Source organism: Oncorhynchus gorbuscha, unplaced genomic scaffold, assembly GCF_021184085.1.
Source record: "Oncorhynchus gorbuscha isolate QuinsamMale2020 ecotype Even-year unplaced genomic scaffold, OgorEven_v1.0 Un_scaffold_5198, whole genome shotgun sequence".
Classification (NCBI taxonomy): domain Eukaryota; kingdom Metazoa; phylum Chordata; class Actinopteri; order Salmoniformes; family Salmonidae; genus Oncorhynchus; species Oncorhynchus gorbuscha.
The window spans coordinates 1-25,220 of record NW_025745347.1 but is presented as its reverse complement, the minus strand read 5'-3'; the positions used below and the strand labels follow the sequence as shown (position 1 = coordinate 25,220).

General features: G+C 45.5%; 1 protein-coding gene across 1 annotated transcript; it reads left to right on the top strand.

Moving 5' to 3' along the window:
- On the top strand, positions 1 to 24,552 carry LOC124018447 (GMP synthase [glutamine-hydrolyzing]-like). The gene is made up of 6 exons (XM_046333767.1): positions 1 to 66; positions 11,434 to 11,549; positions 11,644 to 11,774; positions 13,350 to 13,531; positions 13,659 to 13,785; positions 24,458 to 24,552. Exons 2-6 carry the CDS (start codon positions 11,503 to 11,505, stop codon positions 24,550 to 24,552), a joined length of 582 nt encoding a protein of 193 aa, XP_046189723.1. The 5' UTR covers positions 1 to 66; positions 11,434 to 11,502.
- The last annotated feature ends 668 nt before the right edge of the window (positions 24,553 to 25,220 follow it).

Below are 25,220 nucleotides of genomic sequence, written 5' to 3'. Positions count from 1 at the left end.
CTGCAGATCACCAGTCTTCATTCACTCAATGCCTTCCTGCTGCCAATCAAGACCGTGGGAGTCCAGGTAACGCACTTTATACAGTGTTCTCTCACACTCAGCACTGCTCGGCCACGAGGCTGCTCTGTCTGTCTGAATGTGACCTCTGACCTCTGTAAATGCGGGTGGTATCCGGAAAATTGATCCCACTATCCTGTCCGTTGCAAGAGCCATGCTCTATCAAGTGAGTGGTGGAGGACCACTGGTCAAATCAAATGTATTTATATAGCCCTTCGTACATCAGCTGATATCTCAAAGTGCTGTAGAGAAACCCAGCCTAAAACCTCAAGCAGTGAACAATGCAGGTGTAGAAACACGGTGGCTGGAAAAACTCCTAGAAAAGCCAAAACCTAGGAAGAACCCTTAGAGAGGAACCAGGCTATGTGGGGTGGCCAGTCCTCTTCAGGCTGTACCGGTGGAGATTATAACAGAACATGGCCAAGATGTTCAAATGTTCATAAATGACCAGCATGGTCGAATAATTATAAAGGCAGAACAGTAGAAACTGGAGCAGCAGCACGGCCAGGTGGACTGGGGACAGCAAGGAGTCATCATGTCAGGTAGTCCTGGGGCACGGTCCTAGGGCTCAGGTCCTCTGAGAGAAAGAAAGAGAAGGAGAGAATAGAGAGAACGCACACTTAGATTCACACAGGACACCGAATAGGAGAGAGTACTCTAGATATAACAAACTGACCCTAGCCCCCCGACACAAACTACTGCAGCATAAATACTGGAGGCTGAGACAGGAGGGGATCAGGAGACACTGTGGCCCCATCCCGGGGACACCGGACAGGCCAAACAGGAAGGATAACCCCCACTTTGCAAAGCACAGCCCCCATACCACTAGAGGGATATCTTCAACCACCAACCTACCATCCTGAGACAAGGCTGAGTATAGCCCACAAAGATCTCCGCCATGGCCCAACCCAAGGGGGGGTAACTAGAACAGGATGACCCATCAGTGAATCAACCCACCGGGTGACGCACCCCTTCCAGGGACGGCATGAGAGATCCCCAGTAAGCCAGGCGGCTCAATGCCCCTGTAATAGGGTTAGAGGCAGAATCCCAGTGGAAAGGGGGAACCGGCCAGGCAGAGACAGCAAGGGCAGTTCGTCACTCCAGAGCCTTTCCGTTCACCTTCCCACTCCCTGGGCCAGACTACACTCAATCATATGACCCACTGAAGAGATGAGTCTTCAGTAAAAACTTAAAGGTTGAGACCGAGTTTGTGTCTCTGACATGGGTAGGCAGACCGTTCCATAAAAATGGAGCTCTATAGGAGAAAGCCCTGCCTCCAGCTGCTTGCTTAAAAATTCTAGGGACAATTAGGAGGCCTGCGTCTTGTGACCGTAGCGTACGTGTATGTATGTACGGCAGGACCAAATCAGATAGGTAGGTAGGAGCAAGCCCATGTAATGCTTTGTAGGTTAGCAGTAAAACCTTTGAAATCAGCCCTTGCTTTGACAGGAAGCCAGTGTAGGGAGGCTAGCACTGGAGTAATATCAGGATTCTAGCAGCCATATTTAGCACTAACTGAAGTTTATTTAGTGCTTTATCTGGGTAGCCGGAAGAGTAGAGCATTGCAGTAGTCTAACCTAGAAGTGAAAAAGCATGGATTAATTTTTCTGCATCATCTTTGGACAGAAAGTTTCTGATTTTTGCAATGTTACGTAGATGGAAAAAAGCTGTCCTTGAAATGGTCTTGATATGTTCTTCAAAAGCGAGATCAGGATCCAGAGTAACGCAGAGGTCCTTCACAGTTTTATCTGAGACGACTGTACAACCATTAAGATTAATTGTCAGATTCAACAGAAGATCTCTTTGTTTCTTGGGACCTAGAACAAGCATCTCTGTTTTGTCCGAATTTAAAAGTAGGAAGTTTGCAGCCATCCACTTCCTTATGTCTGAAACACATGCTTCTAGCAAGGGCAATTTTGGGGCTTCACCATGTTTCATTGAAATGTACAGCTGTGTGTCATCCGCATAGCAGTGAAAGTTAACATTATGTTTTTGAATGACATCCCCAATAAGTAAAATATATAGTGAAAACAATAGTAGTCCTAAAACGGAACCTTGAGGAACACCGAAATTTACAGTTGATTTGTCAAGAGGACAAACCATTCACAGAGACAAACTGATATCTTTCCGACAGATAAGATCTAAACCAGGCCAGAACTTGTCCGTGGTCACCTGACTGAGGCCCCTCTTAATGGTCTGACTGCTCGTCTATAGTAGAGCAGGGATAGATGGCTTTATCTGATTCTTAGTGCTGAGTGATTTGAGGTTGGTTCAGGTTTGTAAAAAAAAAAAAACACTGTTTTTAATTTCGGTTTAGATTTTTTTTTTAAACAATGGGTTAAAGGAATTGTGGGTGGAATGCTAAGAACGCCTAATAAAAAACAATTGATGGTAGTGCCCATTACTGCCACTAACCATCACTTATTCACATTACTTAAATCAAATATATTTGGTTCTGTATATTACATATTTTGTTAATAGTATGATAATGAATTTATTATTTCATAAAAACCCCAGTGATGGTTGGCTAGTGACTGCCTTTTGTAGCTTATCACTATAAAGTCGTCCTGAGTGGCGCAGCGGTCTAAGGCACTGCATCTCAGTGCAAGAGACGTCACTATAATACCTGGTTAGAATCCAGGCTGTATCACATCCGGCCGTGATTGGGAGTCCCATAGGGCGGCGCACAATTGACCCAGCGTCATCCAGAGTAGGCCGTCATTGTAAATAAGAATTTGTTTTTAACTGTCTTGCCGAGTTAAATAAAAAATAAAATTCACATTACTTTAATTTTGGTTGTGTGTGTAATTGTTGCTTCTGTCAGTCTTCTCGCCCTAACCTGGGCTCGAACCAGGGACCCTCTGAACACATCAACAACTGCCGCCCACGAAGCCTTTGTTACCTATCGCTCCACGAAAGCCGCTGCGCTTGCAGAGCAAGCGAAACAGCTTCTCATGGTCCCAGAGCGGGTGACGTCACCCGATTTTTGAAACGCTACTTGTAGGCATCGCTAACTAGCTAGCCATTTCACACGGGGTACATTTATTTCAGTTGACTGATTTCCTTCTATCAACTGTACCTCAGTAAAGTTTTTGAAATTGTTGCGTTTTTATACATTTTTTTGTTCAGTATAAATATATTTTAAGTTATAAGCTTTTGGTTTTTCCATTTACGTTTTGAGGTTGGACTTTAGCACTTAAAGCTTGTTAGCGTGTACGGCGCACTGATTGGTGTCACCTCATTAGTCAGTATGTGTTACACCTGTGCTGCTCGCCATCTCATTAGTGGAAGGTATTGGAACCTGTGCTGCTTGCCATCTCGTTAGTGGGAAGGTATTGGAACCTGTGCTGCTCGCCATCTCATTAGTGGGAAGGTGTTGGAACCTGTGCTGCTCGCCATCTCATTAGTGGGAAGGTATTGGAACCTGTGCTGCTTGCCATCTCATTAGTGGGAAGGTGTTGGAACCTGTGCTGCTTGCCATCTCATTAGTGGGAAGGTGTTGGAACCTGTGCTGCCTGGCCATCTCATTAGTGGGAAGGTATTGGAACCTGTGCTGCTCGCCATCTCGTTAGTGGGAAGGTGTTGAAACCTGTGCTGCTCGCCATCTCATTAGTGGGAAGGTGTTGGAACCTGTGCTGGCCCAGTTGCTATTTAAGAGTGTCTGGCCCAGTTGCTATTTAAGAGTGTCTGGCCCAGTTGCTATTTAAGAGTGTCTGGCCCAGTTGCTATTTAAGAGTGTCTGGCCCAGTTGCTATTTAAGAGTGTCTGGCCCAGTTGCTATTTAAGAGTGTCTGGCCCAGTTGCTATTTAAGAGTGTCTGGCCCAGTGTTCCAGTTGTCTTGATAGAGGGTTATTAACACCTTTTTAGTTGGCTCTCCCTATTATGATTTCTAGACAAATAATCCTTGATCTGATTTTCATTTTGCTCCACGTTTTTGGTTTGCTTCCTGTCTTTATTACGCTTGGTTAGGGTTTTTTTTTTTTGTTTGTCTAAGTTCTATTTGTTGTTACTCAACATTCAGGGGAACCCCTCATGAGTGTCTTTCAGAAACCCTCCTAAAACCCCACCACCCAAAATGTGGTGAGTAGACTCAAAGAGAGAGAAAATAGTTGAACAGTTTTGAAAAAATTAATTTCTTTTAAAAAATGAAGTGTGAGCTAGCTAGCACTATAGCTTTAGCTATATTTCGTTTTATTTTCCCCATCCTCTTTCACTTAGCAAGTTTAGCCTACTCAAAACCCTGGCTCAAACAGAGAGGGATGTTATGTTTGCTAGCTGGCTAAGGCTATCCAACAGAGAGGGATGTTATGTTAGCTAGCTGGCTAAAGCTATCCAACAGAGAGGGATGTTATGTTAGCTAGCTGGCTAAAGCTATCCAACAGAGAGGGATGCTATGTTAGCTAGCTGGCTAAAGCTATCCAACAGAGAGGGATGCTATGTTAGCTAGCTGGCTAAAAACTATCCAACAGAGAGGATGTTATGTTAGCTAGCTGGCTAAAGCTATCCAACAGAGAGGATGTTATGTTAGCTAGCTGGCTAAAGCTATCCAACAGAGAGGGATGCTATGTTAGCTAGCTGGCTAAAGCTATCCAACAGAGAGGGATGTTATGTTAGCTAGCTGGCTAAAGCTATCCAACAGAGAGGGATGTTATGTTAGCTAGCTGGCTAAGGCTATCCAACAGAGGGGATGTTATGTTAGCTAGCTGGCTAAAGCTATCCAACAGAGAGGATGTTATGTTAGCTAGCTGGCTAAAGCTATCCAACAGAGAGGATGTTATGTTAGCTAGCTGGCTAAAGCTATCCAACAGAGAGGATGCTATGTTAGCTAGCTGGCTAAGGCTATCCAACAGAGGGGATGTTATGTTAGCTAGCTGGCTAAAGCTATCCAACAGAGAGGGATGTTATGTTAGCTAGCTGGCTAAAGCTATCCAACAGAGAGGATGCTATGTTAGCTAGCTGGCTAAAGCTATCCAACAGAGAGGGATGCTATGTTAGCTAGCTGGCTAAAGCTATCCAACAGAGAGGATGTTATGTTAGCTAGCTGGCTAAGGCTGTTTAACACTGGAACTGTTCAAAGTCGAGGTAAACTTTTGGTTTTATTAATGTATTGCCACTGAGCCAACTGGAACTGCTAAAATGCTTGCTGACTGTACACTGTACTGCATGATTGTCATGATTTACCAACGCATTAGTTCTAGTAGCTATGTTGACTAGCTATGACATTAGCTAGTATGGTGACAACGATGTAGGCTGTGTGTAGCGGTTATGATATGAAGGCTTGGCAAGGTTTTCTTTCTTCTCCTGGTCACAGACAGCTGATGTGTTGTTCACTGAAGTCCACAAGCAAAGGGAAAAGGTGAGAGGAGGAGAGCACGTAGACGCGAGAAGGAATTCTACAATGAGCAAAATGATCATGTTGTTTGTATGTGGCTGCTATGGAAGTGAACTGTGTTTGCGTGTGATCAGGGTGTATTCATTCTGCCGATTCTGTTGCGGGGACATTTTAAAATGGAAGCAAACGGAACAGAACGGGGATAGACATACTCGAAGTTGTCCAATAGAAACTCTCGCTTGCATCTGTTGGACTAATGATTACACTCTAGATCAGCTCTCTACCTGTGCACTTACGTTGTCATCTTTCATTCATAGGCTAGGTTGTAGCAACCTCCATGATGGCTATAGGGAACATTTTGAGTATCATGTAGTAGCCTAAACGTATCGATGTTACGCTGAACTGGGTGAAGGGAATATGAATGACAGTCATCCAATATGCTGTAATACCGCCAGTGTCGGGAACAAAGAGCTGCGGAAGTTTGTTGTCACGCAAGTGGTCAACAGCACCCTCTTTGTCCCAATGGGCTTTATGTGTCGGTCTGCTCAATTACTCCACCCAGGATCTGTGGTCAACAGCACCAGTTATGTGGGCTATATGTTGCTGTTTGCCCTGTTACATTGGTGCGGCAGCGTAGCCTAGTGGTTAGAGTGTTGGACTAGTAACTGGAAGGTTGCGAGGTTCAAACCCCCGAGCTGACAAGGTACAAATCTGTCGTTCTGCCCCTGAACAGGCAGTTAACCGCTGTTGCCAGGCAGTCATTGAAAATAAGAATGTGTTCTAACTGACTTGCCTGGTTAAATAAAGGTAAAATAAATTTGAAAAAGTTACCCAGGCTCTGTGGTCAACAGCACCCCGTTATGACACATGTCTCTGTTCTTCCATCTGTTTTTCTTTCGTGAATTCAGACGAGCTGTTTAAAGGAGAAATCCCTAGTGTCTACATGGTAGAACAGTACAAACCTCCAGTCTCATTCTTCTTTGTGTGCTCCTCTCTGACAGTGCGGTGTAGCTAGGCCAAATGTTAGCCTGTGGTTTGGCTTCTGACGCTAGGACGGTTATTCCTTCACTGAGCAGCCATGTCGAGACGAGTTTTGACACTCCCTGTTATTCCTTCACTGAGCAGCCATGTCGAGACGAGTTTTGACACTCCCTGTTATTCCTTCACTGAGCAGCCATGTCGAGACTAGTTTTGACACTCCCTGTTATTCCTTCACTGAGCAGCCATCTCCCTCTCACTATAACACAAGGACACTGCTACTGTCAGGGCCGAGGATATGAAACTCTCCCCTACTCACTGATACTGTGTCAGAGAACATTTTTAAAATCCTGTTTAGGGTTGGGGCAGGTTAATCTGATCCTAGATCTGTGGTTAGGGGCAATGTCTGTTTGGCCTCTCAGCGGTGTCAAATGGAATTCTGGACATTTTTACTTTTACTAATTTCCTTCAGCCCCAGGTTGTGGGATCCACGCGGGGTTGTCGTGGCTACACAATGTTTTGTTTGACAAGTGCATGGATAATGGAATGATGACACAGCTGGCTCCGCCCATTCAGTAGTGCGTGTGTCTCCCCCTCACTTCCTGCTAAAAGCCACAGAGGACTAAATTTACCCAGAAAGACTGAGTGTGTGTGACTGTGTGTGACTGTGTGTGACTGTGTGTGACTGTGTGTGACTGTGTGTGACTGTGTGTGACTGTGTGTGACTGTGTGTGTTGGTAACGGTGGGCAGGAGAGACACAGCAGTATAAACAGAAGGGCATATTATTCTCTGGAGTTGAGAGGCTGAGAGAAGAGGGAAATAACAGGCCTCCGATTCCCCCAGAGTCTGTTTCCGTGTCGAAGTGTGAAGGATTCAATAGAGCACTTCTGATGAATCATCCCAGTAATGAAGTGTTGGTCAATAGAGGACCTCTGTAGCATACAGAACTGGGGAGGTGATCGTGGACTTTAGGAAACAGCAGAGGGAACACCCCCCTATCCACATCGATGGAACAGTAGTGGAGAGGGTAGTAAGTGTTGTCAATAGAGGACCTCTGTAGCATACAGAACTGGTCCTAGCTGAAGCTCTAGTGTGTGGGGGTGACTGTCGGTACTATAGCCGCGCGTGGGGGTGACTGTCGGTACTATAGCCGCGCGTGGGGGTGACTGTCGGTACTATAGCCGCGCGTGGGGGACTGTCGGTACTATAGCCGCGCGTGGGGGGACTGTCGGCACTATAGCCGCGCGTGGGGGGGACTGTCGGTACTATAGCCGCGTGGGGGGACTGTCGGTACTATAGCCGCGCGTGGGGGGACTGTCGGTACTATAGCCGCGCGTGGGGGGACTGTCGGTACTATAGCCGCGCGTGGGGGACTGTCGGTACTATCCGCGCGTGGGGGACTGTCGGTACTATAGCCGCGCGTGGGGGGACTGTCGGTACTATAGCCGCGCGTGGGGGACTGTCGGTACTATAGCCGCGCGTGGGGGGACTGGGATACTATAGCCGCGCGTGGGGGACTGTCGGTACTATAGCCGCGCGTGGGGGACTGTCGGTACTAGCCGCGCGTGGGGGACTGTCGGTGCTATAGCCGCGTGGGGGGGACTGTCGGTACTATAGCCGCGCGTGGGGGACTGTCGGTACTATAGCCGCGCGTGGGGGGACTGTCGGTACTATAGCCGCGCGTGGGGGACTGCTCGGTACTATAGCCGCGCGCGTGGGGGACTGTCGGTATAGCCGCGCGTGGGGGACTGTCGCACGCCGCGCGTGGGGGGACTGTCGGTACTATAGCCGCGCGTGGGGGACTGTCGGTACTATAGCCGCGCGTGGGGGACTGTAGGTACTATAGCCGCGCGTGGGGGGGACTGTCGGTACTATAGTCACGCGTGGGGGACTGTCGGTACTATAGCCGCGCGTGGGGGGACTGTCGGTACTATGGCCGCGCGTGGGGGACTGTCGGTACTATAGCCGCGCGTGGGGGACTGTCGGTACTATAGCCGCGCGTGGGGGACTGTCGGTACTATAGCCGCGCGTGGGGGACTGTCGGTACTATGGCCGCGCGTGGGGGACTGTCCGGTGCCTATAGCCGCGCGTGGGGGACTGTCGGTACTATAGCCGCGCGTGGGGGGACTGCCGGTACTATAGCCGCGTGGGGGGGACTATCGGTACTATAGCCGCGTGGGGGGACTGTCGGTACCATAGCCGCGCGTGGGGGACTGTCGGTACTATAGCCGCGCGTGGGGGACTGTCGGTACTATAGCCGCGCGTGGGGGACTGTCGGTGCTATAGCCGCGCGTGGGGGGGACTGTCGGCACTATAGCCGCGTGGGGGGACTGCCGGTACTATAGCCGCGCGTGGGGACTGTCGGTACTATAGCCGCGTGGGGGGGACTGTCGGTACTATAGCCGCGCGTGGGGGGACTGTCGGTACTATAGCCGCGCGTGGGGGACTGTCGGTACTATAGCCGCGCGTGGGGGACTGTCGGTACTATAGCCGCGTGGGGGGACTGTCGGTACTAGCCGCGCGTGGGGACTGTCGGTACTATAGCCGCGCGTGGGGGGACTGTCGGTACTATAGCCGCGCGCGTGGGGGACTGTCGGTACTATGGCCGCGCGTGGGGGACTGTCGGTACTATGGTCGCGCGTGGGGGACTGTCGGTACTATAGCCGCAGCGTGGGGGGACTGTCGTACTATAGCCGCGCGTGGGGGGGACTGTCGGTACTATAGCCGCGCGTGGGGGGGGGGGGGACTGTCGGTACTATAGCCGCGCGTGGGGGACTGTCGGTACTATAGCCGCGCGTGGGGGATTGTCGGTACTATAGCCGCGTGGGGGGACTGTCGGTACTATAGCCGCGCGCGTGGGGGGGACTGTCGGTACTATAGCCGCGCGTGGGGACTGTCGGTACTATAGCCGCGCGTGGGGGGGACTGTCGGTACTATAGCCGCGCGTGGGGGGGACTGTCGGTACTATAGTGACCCGGTCCTATAGCCACGCGTGGGACTTCAGGAAACAGCAGAGGGAACACCCCCCTATCCACAACGATGGAACAGTAGTGGAGAGGGTAGTAAGTTTTAAGTTCCTCGGCATACACATCACAGACAAACTGAATTGGTCCACTCACACAGACCGCATCGTGAAGAAGGCGCAGCAGCGCCTCTTCAACCTCAGGAGGCTGAAGAAATTCAGCTTGTCACCAAAAGCACTCACAAACTTCTACAGATGCACAATCGAGAGCATCCTGTCGGGCTGTATCACCGCCTGGTACGGCAACTGCTCCGCCCACAACTGTAAAGCTCTCCAGAGGGTGGTGAGGTCTGCACAACGCATCACCGGGGGCAAACTACCTGGGACCATGAGACTGAAAAGCAGCTTCTATCTCAAGGCCATCAGACTGTTAAACAGCCACCACCTGACTGCTGCCAACACACTGACTCAACTCCAGCCACTTTAATAATGGAAACATTGATGTAAATAATGTATCACTAGCCACTTTAATAATGGAAACATTGATGTAAATAATGTATCACTAGCCACTTTAAACAATGCCACTTTTATGTTTACATACCCTACATTACTCATTTCATATGTATATACTGTACTCTATATCATCTACTGCATCTTGTTTACATACCCTACATTACTAATCTCATATGCATATGTATATACTGTACTCTATTACCATCTACTGCATCTTGTTTACATACCCTACATTACTCATCTCATATGCATATGTATATACTGTACTCTATTACCATCTACTGCATCTTGTTTACATACCCTACATTACTCATCTCATATGCATATGTATATACTGTACTCTATTACCATCTACTGCATCTTGTTTACATACCCTACATTACTCATCTCATATGCATATGTATATACTGTACTCTATTACCATCTACTGCATCTTGTTTACATACCCTACATTACTCATCTCATATGCATATGTATATACTGTACTCTATATCATCTACTGCATCTTGTTTACATACCCTACATTACTCATCTCATATGTATATACTGTACTCTATACCATCTACTGCATCTTGTTTACATACCCTACATTACTCATCTCATATGTAGATACTGTACTCTATACCATCTACTGCATCTTGTTTACATACCCTACATTACTCATCTCATATGTATATACTGTACTCGGTACCATCTACTGCATCTTGCTGTTCTGTACCATCACTCATTCATATCTTCATGTACATATTCTTTATCCCTTTACACTTGTGTGTATAAGGTAGTTGTTGTGGAATTGTTAGGTTAGATTACTCGTTGGTTATCACTGCATTGTCGGAACTAGAAGCACAAGCATTTCGCTACACTCGCATTAACATCTGCTAACCATGTGTATGTGACAAATAACATGTGATTTGATGTGTGTAGGGTGACTGTCGGTCCAATAGCTGTGTGTGTGGGGTGACTGTTGGTACTATAAGCTGTGTGTGTAGGGTGACTGTTGGTACTATAGCCGTGTGTGGGGGGTAACTGTCGCTCCTATAGCTATGTGTGTGGGGTCAATAGTAAAGAGGCTCCTAACCTGTTCTCTCTCTGTCTGTGTGTAGGGTAACTGTCGCTCCTATAGCTATGTGTGTGGGGTCACCAGTAAAGAGGCTCCTAACCTGTTCTCTCTCTGTCTGTGTGTAGGGTGACTGTCGGTCCTATAGCTATGTGTGTGGGTCACCAGTAAAGGAGGCTCCTAACCTGTTCTCTCTGTCTGTGTGTAGGGTGACTGTCGGTCCTATAGCTATGTGGTGGGGTCACCAGTAAAGAGGCTCCTAACCTGTTCTCTCTCTGTCTGTGTGTAGGGTGACTGGTCGGTCCTATAGCTATGTGTGTGGGGGTCACCAGTAAAGAGGCTCCTAACCTGTTCTCTGTCTGTGTGTAGGGTGACTGTCGGTCCTATAGCTATGTGTGTGGGGTCACCAGTAAAGAGGCTCTAACCTGTTCTCTCTCTGTCTGTGTGTAGGGTGACTGTCGGTCCTATAGCTATGTGTGTGGGGTCAATAGTAAAGAGGCTCCTAACCTGTTCTCTCTCTGTCTGTGTGTAGGGTGACTGTCGGTCCTATAGCTATGTGTGTGGGGTCACCAGTAAAGAGGCTCCACACTGGGAATCCCTCATGTTCCTGGCCAGACTCATCCCTCGCATGTGCCACACCATCAACAGGTAACACACACAGTACACAGTAGAAGAAGTAGAACCAGTTACTGCTAGCAGGATGCCACATGGACCGTCCTTCCTCTCTCCCTCCTCCCTCCAGAGTTGTGTATGTATTTGGGTCCCACGTGAAGGAGCCCCCTACAGACGTCACCCCCACCTTCCTGACCACGGGCGTTCTCAGCACACTCAGACAGGCGGACTTCGTGGCCCACTCCATCCTCAGAGAGTCTGGTAAGTGGTTTCCTGCTTCAGGAGGGGGGGGGGGGAGGAGATCAGAATGCCAGGTAGAAATTCCTTGGATTCAGTGTAGAGTGGGGAATATAGTATAGAAATAGAATGTATAGATCTCTAGCGGTTATTCCAATATCCAAGCGGGCGTTAGCATCTCACACAAGAATTTGAATACTAACAAAATGAGAGGCATATTTTTAACACATGCTTTTTCTGAATTTAAAATATCCATGTTACATTGTTACATATATTGAATGATATGGGGCGGCAGGGTAGCCTAGTGGTTAGAGTGTTGGACTAGTAAGCGGAAGGTTGCAAGTTCAAACCCCCGAGCTGTTGTTCTGCCCCTGAACAGGCAGTATTTCTGCCCCCTCTTTCTCTCAGGTTACTCTGGGAAGATCAGTCAGATGCCTGTCATCCTGACCCCTCTGTGCCCTCTTTCTCCCAGGTTACTCTGGGAAGATCAGTCAGATGCCTGTCATCCTGACCCCTCTGTGCCCTCTTTCTCCCAGGTTACTCTGGGAAGATCAGTCAGATGCCTGTCATCCTGACCCCTCTGTGCCCTCTTTCTCCCAGGTTACTCTGGGAAGATCAGTCAGATGCCGGTCATCCTGACCCCTCTGCCCTCTTTCTCCCAGGTTACTCTGGGAAGATCAGTCAGATGCCTGTCATCCCCCTCTGTGCCCTCTTTCTCCCAGGTTACTCTGGGAAGATCAGTCAGATGCCTGACCCCTCTGTGCCCTCTTTCTCCCAGGTTACTCTGGGAACTCTGGGAAGATCAGTCAGATGCCTGACCCTCTGTGCCCTCTTTCTCCCAGGTTACTCTGGGAAGATCAGTCAGATGCCTGACCTCTGTGCCCTCTTTCTCCCAGGTTACTCTGGGAAGATCAGTCAGATGCCTGACCCCTCTGTGCCCTCTTTCTCCCAGGTTACTCTGGGAAGATCAGTCATATGCCTGACCCCTCTGTGCCCTCTTTCTCCCAGGTTACTCTGGGAAGATCAGTCAGATGCCTGACCCCTCTGTGCCCTCTTTCTCCCAGGTTACTCTGGGAAGATCAGTCAGATGCCTGTCATCCTGACCCCTCTGTGCCCTCTTTCTCCCAGGTTACTCTGGGAAGATCAGTCAGATGCCTGACCCCTCTGTGCCCTCTTTCTCCCAGGTTACTCTGGGAAGATCAGTCAGATGCCTGTCATCCTGACCCCTCTGTGCCCTCTTTCTCCCAGGTTACTCTGGGAAGATCAGTCAGATGCCTGACCCCTCTGTGCCCTCTTTCTCCCAGGTTACTCTGGGAAGATCAGTCAGATGCCTGTCATCCTGACCCCTCTGTGCCCTCTTTCTCCCAGGTTACTCTGGGAAGATCAGTCAGATGCCTGACCCCTCTGTGCCCTCTTTCTCCCAGGTTACTCTGGGAAGATCAGTCAGATGCCTGACCCCTCTGTGCCCTCTTTCTCCCAGGTTACTCTGGGAAGATCAGTCAGATGCCTGACCCTCTGTGCCCTCTTTCTCCCAGGTTACTCTGGGAAGATCAGTCAGATGCCTGTCATCCTGACCCCTCTGTGCCCTCTTTCTCCCAGGTTACTCTGGGAAGATCAGTCAGATGCCGGTCATCCTGACACCGCTGCACTTCGATCGTGATTCCTCACAGAGGCAGCCGTCCTGTCGGCGCTCTGTGGTCGTCAGAACTTTCATCACCAGCGACTTCATGACCGGGATACCAGCCACGCCAGGAAAACACATCCCTGAGGGAGGTAATGAGGCTCCCCACCAGATGGGGATCAGACAGACAGACATAGTTCTATTGCTCTCAGTGCAGATGTTTAAACCAGTCTCTGGTTTTGAACCCTTGTCTCTTCTTCTCCTGTATTATCTGTCATGTCTCCCAGGTGGTGCTGAAGATGGTGAATGAGATCAAGAAGATCCCTGGCATCTCCCCCGGTGATGTTCGACCTGACCTCCAAACCTCCCGGTACCACAGAGTGGGAGTAGAGCTCACAGAGAGGGAGAAGGGAGGTGTGGTGAGCCCCTCCTCCTCCTTTCTTTCCCTCTCCTAACACCCCTCCCCAATCTCACCCCTCCTCGCCTTTCTTTCCCCTCTCCTAACACCTCCACACTCCCTGGCCCGCCCCCAATCTCACCCCTCCTCTCCTTTCTTTCCCCTCTCCTAACACCTCCACACTCCCCTGGCCTGCCCCCAACCTCACCCCTCCTTTCCGATCACCCCCCCCCCCCTGTAGAACATTCCCGTGGAAAGCAGGCAGTGCTGTGATCACACTTGAAGCTGCCACTCTGCCCCTCCCTCCCCTTCATTTTTGGGGGAGGGGTGTTTGAATAGATATGTTGACTATTCACCCTTTTTGGATCCGTTTCTTCGTGCGTGACGATACATTTTTCCTTTTTTGGTGCAAGTGCCGCTTCCTGTTTGGAAACCGCCAGTTGAGGTCAAGAGTTAAGGAGTTCAGGAAGTGGATTGTGTACACGGTATGCCTCAGATTACAGCGTGAGACCAACAACTGAAGAAAGCAAAACGACATACTTGTATGACATGACGGAGAAGGAAGAGCAGCAACTAGCCAGTGGTTTTAAAAAGTCATCCATCGTTTTTAAATTATTTTTTGCTTTTTTTTTGTTACACATCTGACGGGGGTTTTTTTCTCCCAAAATGATTTTTACTCATCCGTTTACCTTTCAACTGTATACTGTACAAAGAGACAGGGTTTGCCTGCCCAAAGTCATTCAGCAGAGAAACTGTGACCAATTAGTATTTTCTTTATTTTATTTTTTTTACTTTTCATTTTGCCAAATGTAGACGAGCCGTGGTGAAATTAGATCTGGGTTATTATCTCTTGTTAACAATCCACTTAAATCAAAATGGTGATGGTTAAGCTACCCGACCGCGGTCAACAGAAAATATTAGTTTATTATCACAGATGTGTGACACTGTGTGGGAAATGCCCAAAATGACGAGTTGTCCTTTCTTTGTGTGCCTGTTTCTTTGTGTGCCTGTTTCTTTGTGTGCCTGTTTCTTTGTGTGCCTGTTTCTTTGTGTGCCTGTTTCTTTGGGTGCCTGTTTCTTTGGGTGCCTGTTTCTTTGGGTGCCTGTTTCTTTGGGTGCCTGTTTCTTTGGGTGCCTGTTTCTTTGGGTGCCTGTTTCTTTGGGTGCCTGTTTCTTTGGGTGCCTGTTTCTTTGGGTGCCTGTTTCTTTTGGTGCCTGTTTCTTTGTGTGCCTGTTTTTTTGTGTGCCTGTTTCTTTGTGTGCCTGTTTCTTGGTGTGCCTGTTTCTTTGGGTGCCTGTTTCTTTGGGTGCCTGTTTCTTTGGGTGCCTGTTTCTTTGGGTGCCTGTTTCTTTGGGTGCCTGTTTCTTTGGGTGCCTGTTTCTTTGGGTGCCTGTTTCTTTGGGTGCCTGTTTCTTTGGGTGCCTGTTTCTTTGGGTGCCTGTTTCTTTGGGTGCCTGTTTCTTTGGGTGCCTGTTTTTTTGTGTGCCTGTTTCTTTGTGTGCCTGTTCCTTTGTGTGCCTGTTTCTTGGTGTGCCTGTAAGCCTGTTGGGTGCCTGTTTCTTTGGGTGCCTGTTTCTTTGGGTGCCTGTTTCTTTGGGTGCCTGTAAGCCTGTTGGGTGCCTGTTTCTTTGGGTGCCTGTTTCTTTGGGTGCCTGTTTCTTGGTGTGCCTGTAAGCCTGTTGGGTGCCTGTTTCTTTGGGTGCCTGTTTCTTTCGGTGCCTGTTTCTTTGGGTGCCTGTTTCTTTGCTCCTCCTGTGTTTTGTTTCATTTTTTCTTCATGTTTTCAGAGAAACAAGAGGACTGACAATGAATTCAGATGTTAGTATTGTCTAATTGATGTGTGAATGTTATCTTTGATGTTTTCACCTCCTACAGGTGTGTAGGAGCAACGTTTGCACATTTCTCTTTTTACCCATAAAGCCATGGTGCTTTCCTGATGCGAAGGGAATGTACTTCCAGTTGACGGATTTTAAAACCCCAATCACGGAGCACCCCCCCCCCTTTTTTTTATATTGTCAAAGGTCAAATTGAAGACCGGCAGTGGCCGTCTTGAACGTTTCAACTACCAGAGGAGTCCCCAAATAGGCATTCCCAGTAACCTGGTTCTGCGAATGCTTTCAACATTTTTAATGAGATAGTCCTCAGCTAGTCCAGGACTCAGCGTTTTACTGGGCCTGAAACGAGTCGTCTTAAGGACCCCTGTCTGCCCCATGTCCAGCCTGTAGGTCATGTTTTACTGTGCGATAATACTGATTTTACATGCCTCTGTGTTTGACTTTGTACCCCTCACCTTAGATATTATTTCGTTATAACAGCAAATACACAATGCAAAATGAATCTGTTCCTGAAACTTAACTAACTCTTATTTGCAACTTGTTCTTAATGTCTCTCCTTCTGTGTTGTACTTTTTACTTGTGTATTTTATGATGCACATGTTTACTTGGAAAACAAAACAAAAAATGGCTTTAAAATTTATGGGTTTAATTTTATAGTTGGATTTTACTGCAATATTGAAATGATTAAGTTATGCAAATCTGTCAGATAATTTTTTTTTTTTAATGATCGTGCTCATTTTTCCTCAGTAACGTGCCTCACAACAAGCCGCTGCATGCAGATTCACGATGACATTTGTATAATGAAAAACCAAGCTTTAATAAATAAGTCCATGTTGAATCTGTATTCTCACACTCTTGGCCAACTATTGAAAGATGTCTAGATTTATTTTCACAACCAACAGATGTTTTAATATTTGTATTTCGCAATACTTTTCTAGAATTCTGTTTGTTGCAGAATACTATATATATAGGTCCTCGAGAACGAGCGTCTCTCATTAGGTTTGAGACTAATTGATGTCTGGCATTGAACTTCCCGTCGCGAGGGACTGTGGAACCTTTGCACGTGCCTCTGGGTCGGGAAGGTCGGGTCGGGAAGGTCGTGAGAGTACAAGTTCTACTGGCTCTTCTGTCTACATCCTTTAAACTTATGAGGTAGTTAGGGAAGTAGATGTGTGCCAAGTTGTCATCAAGGCAAAGGATGGCTACTTTGAAGAATCTCAAATAATATAAAATATATTTTTTGATTTAACACTTGTTTTTAGTTTGTTAATACAAGATTGTGTTATTTCATAGTTTTAACGTCTTCACTATTATTCTCCATTGCAGAAACTAGTGCAAATTAATAATAAAGAAAAACCCTTGAATGAGTAGGTGTGTCAACTTTTGACAGGTGCTGTACATACACACAGTGTACAGTGCATTCGGAAGCTATTCAGACCCTTCACTTGAATGTCCCCAAGAACACAGTGGCCTCCATCATTCTTATGGAAGAAGTTTGGAACCACCGTGAGTCTCCAGAGCTGGTCGCCCCGGCCAAACTGAGCAATCGGGGAGAAGGACCTTGGTCAGGGAGGTGACTGAGAACCTGATGGTCACTTGTACTGCTCCAGAGTTAGTCTGAGTACTCTCCTGAATTCACTGTATCATTTCAAAACGTGTCACTGGGTGTAAGCAAGACCATCAGGAAATAGTTAAACTGGGATATGACTGTAGTTAATCAGGGTAATTTTTCCACAAATAGACATATTTTCCTTTCTATGGTAGCAAGATCTTTATCTATTTTTTGTTGTTGTCAAATTTTCTATGAAAATGTACTGTAGTGAGAATTTATTTCGGGATATGTATAAATGAGTATATCCACATCCCCGTCAGATCATTTCATTTGCTAAACTACACAGTAATATAAAAGTAGTATTTAAAAAATAAAAATACATGTTTTTGGTGTTGCATTATCCAATACAGTAAAGTACACATCATTTGGTTGTAATCCAGAGAGGTTTGAACAGGTAAAGTACACATCATTTGGTTGTAATCCAGAGAGGTTTGAACAGGTAAAGTACACATCATTTGGTTGTAATCCAGAGAGGTTTGAACAGGTAAAGTACACATCATTTTGTTGTAATCCAGAGAGGTTTGAACAGGTAAAGTACACATCATTTGGTTGTAATCCAGAGAGGTTTGAACAGGTAAAGTACACATCATTTGGTTGTAATCCAGAGGTTTTGAACAGGTAAAGTACACATCATTTGGTTGTAATCCAGAGAGGTTTGAACAGGTAAAGTACACATCATTTGGTTGTAATCCAGAGAGGTTTGAACAGGTAAAGTACACATCATTTGGTTGTAATCCAGAGAGGTTTGAACAGGTAAAGTACACATCATTTGGTTGTAATCCAGAGAGGTTTGAACAGGTAAAGTACACATCATAATTTGATATGTTAGAAGGGGTATCTAGATCCTCTGAGGCTGTGGAGGGATTCTAATTGGGGATTTAAAAGAACATGAATCGTCAACAACACTTTTTTTCTTTTTAAACCCTGGATTTCTAATCTCTTTATTATTGTTGGATCAGATTTTAACAGCATTTCAATGGAAATAATAAATAGATATGCCGATAGCGGACAACCTTGTCTTACTCCTCTTGACAGTTTAAATACATTCTGAGATGTAGTAGCCATTATTGACTATTTTACACCTGGGGTTTACTATACATAACTTTAACCCATTGTTTTAATAGATTCTCCAAAATGTAAATATTACAGCCATTTATATATCAATTCCAGTCGTAGGTCATCAAAAGCCTTTTCAAAGTCGGCTATGAATAGCAGGCCTGGTTTCCCAGATGTTTCATAGTGTTCTATTGTTTCCAGTACTTGTCTTAAATTATGGCCAATGTATCGTCCATGAAAAAACCTGTCTTATTTAGAATGAATAATATCCGACCAATACCTTTTTTAATTCAATGCGCTGTACATTTTGCTAGAAATTTCTCATCACAACACTATAAAGGGGCTTTAAAAAAATGGGCTGGATCTTTATATATACACCACTTGGATCCTGTTTCAGTAATAATGAAATCAGACCTGGTTGAGTATCTGATAATCTATCGTTTTTATAGGAGTGGTTAAAACGTGCTAATAATAAGGTTTGGTATCCTTCCACTGGTATACCATCCAGCCCTAGAGTTTGGTATCCTTCCACTGGTAGGCCATCCAGCCCTAGAGTTTGGTATCCTTCCACTGGTGGGCCATCCAGCCCTGGAGTTTGGTATCCTTCCACTGGTATGTCATCCAGCCCTGGGTTTGGTATCCTTCCACTGGTAGGCCATCCAGCCCTGGAGTTTGGTATCATTCCACTGGTAGGCCATCCAGCCCTAGAGTTTGGTATCCTTCCACTGGTATGCCATCCAGCCCTGGAGTTTGGTATCCTTCCACTGGTATGTCATCCAGCCCTGGAGTTTGGTATCCTTCCACTGGTAGGCCATCCAGCCCTGGAGTTTGGTATCCTTCCACTGGTAGGCCACCCAGCCCTGGAGTTTGGTATCCTTCCACTGGTAGGCCATCCAGCCCTGGAGTTTGGTATCCTTCCACTGGTAGGCCCATCCAGCCCTGGAGTTTTCCTGGACTTAAAGGCTTTAGTTGCATCAAGAAGTTCCTCCTCTGTAACTTCACGAGTCTTTCGGCTGTTAATTTAACATTATTATAATATTATTTTCCCCCCATACAATTAGCTTCGGTAAGAGGAGATGGAGGAGACAAACAAAAGCACATGCTTATAGTACTTTACTTCCTCTGTCAAAATATCGTTTGGTGAATCATGGGTGACTTCATCATTTTGTAACAAGTTTCAGTAAATCTATTTTTGGTAGCATTTCTATGTTGAAGATTAAATAATAATTTAGTGTATTTTCTCCCCATATTCCATCCAGTTTACTTTATTTTTCATAATATATTATACTGGATCTTTCTTGAATAAATTCCTCCATTTCTTTTTGTTTTTCTCTTAACTGATTCTGAGCCTCTATGGTACAGTTTTTATTGCTGTCTATCGGTACTATTAGACCTTATATTTCCTTTGTTAATGTGGACTCTTGATCTAAATGTATTTTGTTTTATAGATGAGTACTCGTATGCAGGGCCTCTAAAGGCACATTTAAAAGTTTTTCCCTGTCAATAAGGGGATCTGCTGTACCTGTTATGTCGGGAAAAGTCCGTTATAAATTATTCTGTCCGAGTTAACTTATTTTATCATCCAATAGGTCAGAATTAAACCTCCATGTATATCTCACTAGGTCAGGGTATTAAACCTCCATGTATATCTCACTAGGTCAGGATATTAAACCTCCTCCATGTATATCTCACTAGGTCAGGATATTAAACCTCCTTCATGTATATCTCACTAGGTCAGGATATTAAACCTCACTCCATGTATATCTCACTAGGTCAGGATATTAAACCTCCTCCATGTATATCTCACTAGGTCAGGATATTAAACCTCCTCCATGTCTCCATGTATATCTCACTAGGTCAGGATATTAAACCTCCATGTATATCTCACTAGGGTCAGGATATTAAACCTCCATGTATATCTCACTAGGTCAGGATATTAAACCTCCTCCATGTATATCTCACGAGGTCAGGGTATTAAACCTCCTCCATGTATATCTCACTAGGTCAGGAGTATTAAACCTCCTCCATGTATATCTCACTAGGTCGGGGTATTAAACCTCCTCCATGTATATCTCACTAGGTCAGGATATTAAACCTCCTCCATGTATATCTCACTAGGTCAGGATATTAAACCTCCATGTATATCTCACTAGGTCAGGATATTAAACCTCCTCCATGTATATCTCACTAGGTCAGGATATTAAACCTCCTCCATGTATATCTCACTAGGTCAGGGTATTAAACCTCTTTCCATGTATATCTCACTAGGTCAGGGTATTAAACCTCCTCCATGTATATCTCACTAGGTCAGGATATTAAACCTCCTCCATGTATATCTCACTATGTCAGGATATTAAACCTCCTCCATGTATATCTCACTAGGTCAGGATATTATACCTCCTCCATGTATATCTCACTAGGTCAGGATATGAAACCTCCATGTATATCTCACGAGGTCAGGGTATTAAACCTCCTCCATGTATATCTCACTAGGTCAGGATATTAAACCTCCTCCATGTATATCTCACTAGGTCAGGATATTAAACCTCCTCCATGTATATCTCACTAGGTCAGGGTATTAAACCTCCTCCATGTATATCTCACTAGGTCAGGATATTAAAGCCTCCATGTATATCTCACTAGGTCAGGATATTAAACCTCCTCCATGTATATCTCACTAGGTCAGGATATTAAACCTCCATGTATATCTCACTAGGTCAGGATATTAAACCTCCTCCATGTATATCTCACTAGGTCAGGGTATTAAACCTCCTCCATGTATATCTCACTAGGTCAGGATATTAAACCTCCTCCATGTATATCTCACTAGGTCAGGATATGAAACCTCCATGTATATCTCACGAGGTCAGGGTATTAAACCTCCATGTATATCTCACTAGGTCAGGATATTAAACCTCCTCCATGTATATCTCACTAGGTCAGGATATTAAACCTCCATGTATATCTCACTAGGTCAGGATATTAAACCTCCATGTATATCTCATAGGTCAGGATATTAAACCTCCTCCATGTATATCTCACTAGGTCAGGATATTAGCCTCCTCCATGTATATCTCACTAGGTCAGGGTATTAAACCTCCTCCATGTATATCTCACTAGGTCAGGATATTAAACCTCCATGTATATCTCACTAGGTCAGGATATTAAACCTCCTCCCATGTATATCTCACTGGTCAGGATATTAAACCCCATTAGTTCCTGCCAAGGCGGCTTCTCTTCCTGGGGTTTATTATGGATCCCCATTAGTTCTGCCAAGGCAGCAGCTACTCTTCCTGGGGTTTATTATGGATCCCCATTTAGTTCCTGCCAAGGCAGCCTACTCTTCCTGGGGTTTATTATGGATCCCCATTAGTTTCCTGCCAGGCAGCAGCTACTCTTCCTGGGGTTTATTATGGATCCCCATTAGCTGTTGCCAAGGCAGCAGCTACTCTTCCTGGGGTCCAAACACATTAAGGTACTTACATTACATATAAAACACAAGATAAAACAGTACATCCTATAACATTATTACACCACTACATATCTACAATACAAAATGTTTAATACCACCATACAACAATATTACAATGTGTGTGTGTGTGTGTGTGTGTGTGTGTGTGTGTGTGTGTGTGTGTGTGTGTGTGTGTGTGTGTGTGTGTGTGTGTGTGTGTGTGTGTGTGTGTGTGTGTGTGTGTGTGTGTGTGTGTGTGTGTGTGTGTCTTCACAGTCCTGTTGTTCCATAAGGTGATGGGGAATAGAGTTCCATGTAGTCATGGCTCTATGTAGTACTGTGGAATAGAGTTCATGTAGTCATGGCTCTCACGTAGTACTGTGGAATAGAGTTCCATGTAGTCATGGCTCTACGTAGTTGCTGTGGAATAGAGTTCCATGTAGTCATGGCTCTATGTAGTACTGTGGAATAGAGTTCCATGTAGTCATGGCTCTATGTAGTACTGTGGAATAGAGTTCCATGTAGTCATGGCTCTATGTAGTACTGTGCACCTCCCATAGTCTGTTCTGGACTTGGGGGGCTGTGAGACCTCTGGTGTCATGTCTTGTAGAGGAGATGCATGGGTGTCTGAGCTGTGTGCTAGTGGTTCCAAACAGACAGCTCGGTACATTCAGCTTGTCAACACTTCTTACAAAAACAAGTAGTGATGAAGTAAATCTTCTCCCAATTTGAGCCATTTAAAAAAATTAACTTTATTTAACTAGGAAAGTCAGTTAAGAACAAATTCTTATTTTCAATGACAGCCTAGGAATAGTGGGTTAACTGCCTGTTCAGGGGCAGAGCGACAGATTTGCACCTTGTCAGCTCGGGGATTTGAACTTGCAACCTTCCGGTTACTAGTCCAACGCTCCAACCACTAGGCTACCTGCGCCCCATGAGATTAGCCTGCATATAATTATTAGTTTTCGATTGCTGTTAGGGCCGGCCGTGCTGCCGCCTTGTTCTGAGCCAATTCTAATTTACTTAAATCCCTCTTTATGGCTCCTGACCACACGACTGAACAGTATTCAGGTGCGATAACTAGGGGCCTGTAGGACCTGCTTTGTTGACAGAGAACGCTTTATTACGGACATATTTCTCCCATTTCTAGCTATCGATATGTTTTGACCATGACCGTTTACAATCTAGGGTTACACCAAGCAGACTAGTCACCTCAACTTGTTTATGGTCCTATAACACATTTCAAATCATCCATCTACCTTGTGGATCTGTTTTGGACAATTTTCACATTCAGATCAAAAATTATGAATTGATGTCATCAACCCTTTTGAGTCTCTTAGTCCATGGGAGAAGTATATTTGCCCCCCCCAGTCCATTCTCCACAAAACGTAATTAAATTGTTTGAGTCTCTTAGTCCATGGGAGAAGTATATTTGTCCACCCCCAGTCCATTCTCCACAAAACGTCATTAAATTGTTTGAGTCTCTTAGTCCATGGGAGAAGTATATTTGTCCCCCCAGTCCATTCTCCACAAAACGTCATTAAATTGTTTGAGTCTCTTAGTCCATGGGAGAAGTATATTTGTCCCCCCAGTCCATTCTCCACAAAACGTCATTAAATTGTTTGAGTCTCTTAGTCCATGGGAGAAGTATATTTGTCCCCCCAGTCCATTCTCCACAAAACGTCATTAAATTGTTTGAGTCTCTTAGTCCATGGGAGAAGTATATTTGTCCCCCCCCAGTCCATTCTCCACAAAACGTCATTAAATTGTTTGAGTCTCTTAGTCCATGGGAGAAGTATATTTGTCCCCCCAGTCCATTCTCCACAAAAAGTCATATTAAATTATTTGAGTCTCTTAGTCCATGGGAGAAGTATATTTGTCCCCCAGTCCATTCTCCACAAAACGTCATATTAAATTATTTGAGTCTCTTAGTCCATGGGAGAAGTATATTTGTCCCCCCCAGTCCATTCTCCACAAAACGTCATATTAAATTATTTGAGTCTCTTAGTCCATGGGAGAAGTATATTTGCCCCCCCCAGTCCATTCTCCACAAAACGTCATATTAAATTATTTGAGTCTCTTAGTCCATGGGAGAAGTATATTTGTCCCCCCAGTCCATTCTCCACAAAAAGTCATATTAAATTATTTGATTCTCTTAGTCCATGCGAGAAGTATATTTGCCCCCCAGTCCATTCTCCACAAAACGTCATATTAAATTATTTGAGTCTCTTAGTCCATGGGAGAAGTATATTTGTCCCCCCCAGTCCATTCTCCACAAAACGTCATATTAAATTATTTGAGTCTCTTAGTCCATGGGAGAAGTATATTTGCCTCCCTCCCAGTCCATTCTCCACAAAACGTCATATTAAATTATTTGAGTCTCTTAGTCCATGGGAGAAGTATATTTGCCCCCCCCAGTCCATTCTCCACAAAACGTCATATTACATTATTTGAGTCTCCTGTAAGCAAAATATCTTATATTCCTTCTCTTGAGCAGGTAAATACTGTCTTTTCTTATTATCTGCTAAACCATTACAATTATAACTGGCTATACCTATTTCACCATTTACCATAAAGAGATACACGTTTCAACTCTGTTTATCATAATATATGTTTGTAAACTTACCATTAAAAACTACCGGAGTGTTGTACCATGATATTTGCATTGCTGCTAAGAAAACCTCCAACAATTGTTCTCTACTATTCCACCCGTTAAGTTGTGTTGTCATCCCAGTGACCGGCAGACCACCCCTGTCCCGCCTGGATCCCAGGGCCCTGAGAGACCGGGACCCATCCTTGGAAAAGAGGACACCCACAGAACAGAAGTAGATCAACCATCAAAAGCATTTCCATCGCCTCGATTGTATTATATCGTTATTGAAATATATTGTGTATCTTAATTTGCACAATTAACAAATACTATTTGTAATAATGTAGGCAGATCATGAGAAGGATTGTTATCTATGACCAGGAATAACATTTACAAAAATTACAGTTTTGGCAAGCAATTATTGTGATTAATCCTGTATTGTCCCTAACATCATTACCCCATAGCAACAGACGTGGGTGACACACACACACACACACACACACACACACACACACACACACACACACACACACACACACACACACACACACACACACACACACACACACACACACACACACACACACACACACACACACACACACACACACACACACACACACACACACACACACACACACGACCCCTTTCCCCACAAACAACCACAAGCTCAGATGTTCAACAGTTGCTCCATCCCTGAGCCCAACTCAAGAGAATACTTGATGTGTGAATGCAAATACAGTTGTAGCTGTTTGAGAAGGCATGCAACATTGTCCAAGAATGGAAGATTTGATGCTGCTGCTCCAGTTTCAACTGTTCCGCCCTGCGGCTATGGAACCCTGACCTGTTCACCGGACGTGCTTCCTGTCCCAGACCTATTATTTGACCATGCTGGTCATTTATGAAC

Coding starts and splice junctions, on each gene's coding strand:
- LOC124018447 (XM_046333767.1), top strand. CDS start 11,503: ATGTTCCTGGCCAGACTCATCCCTCGCATGTGCCACACCATCAACAG. Junction 11,550..11,643: donor ATGTGCCACACCATCAACAG/GTAACACACACA, acceptor TCCTCCCTCCAG/AGTTGTGTATGTATTTGGGT. Junction 11,775..13,349: donor CTCCATCCTCAGAGAGTCTG/GTAAGTGGTTTC, acceptor TCTTTCTCCCAG/GTTACTCTGGGAAGATCAGT.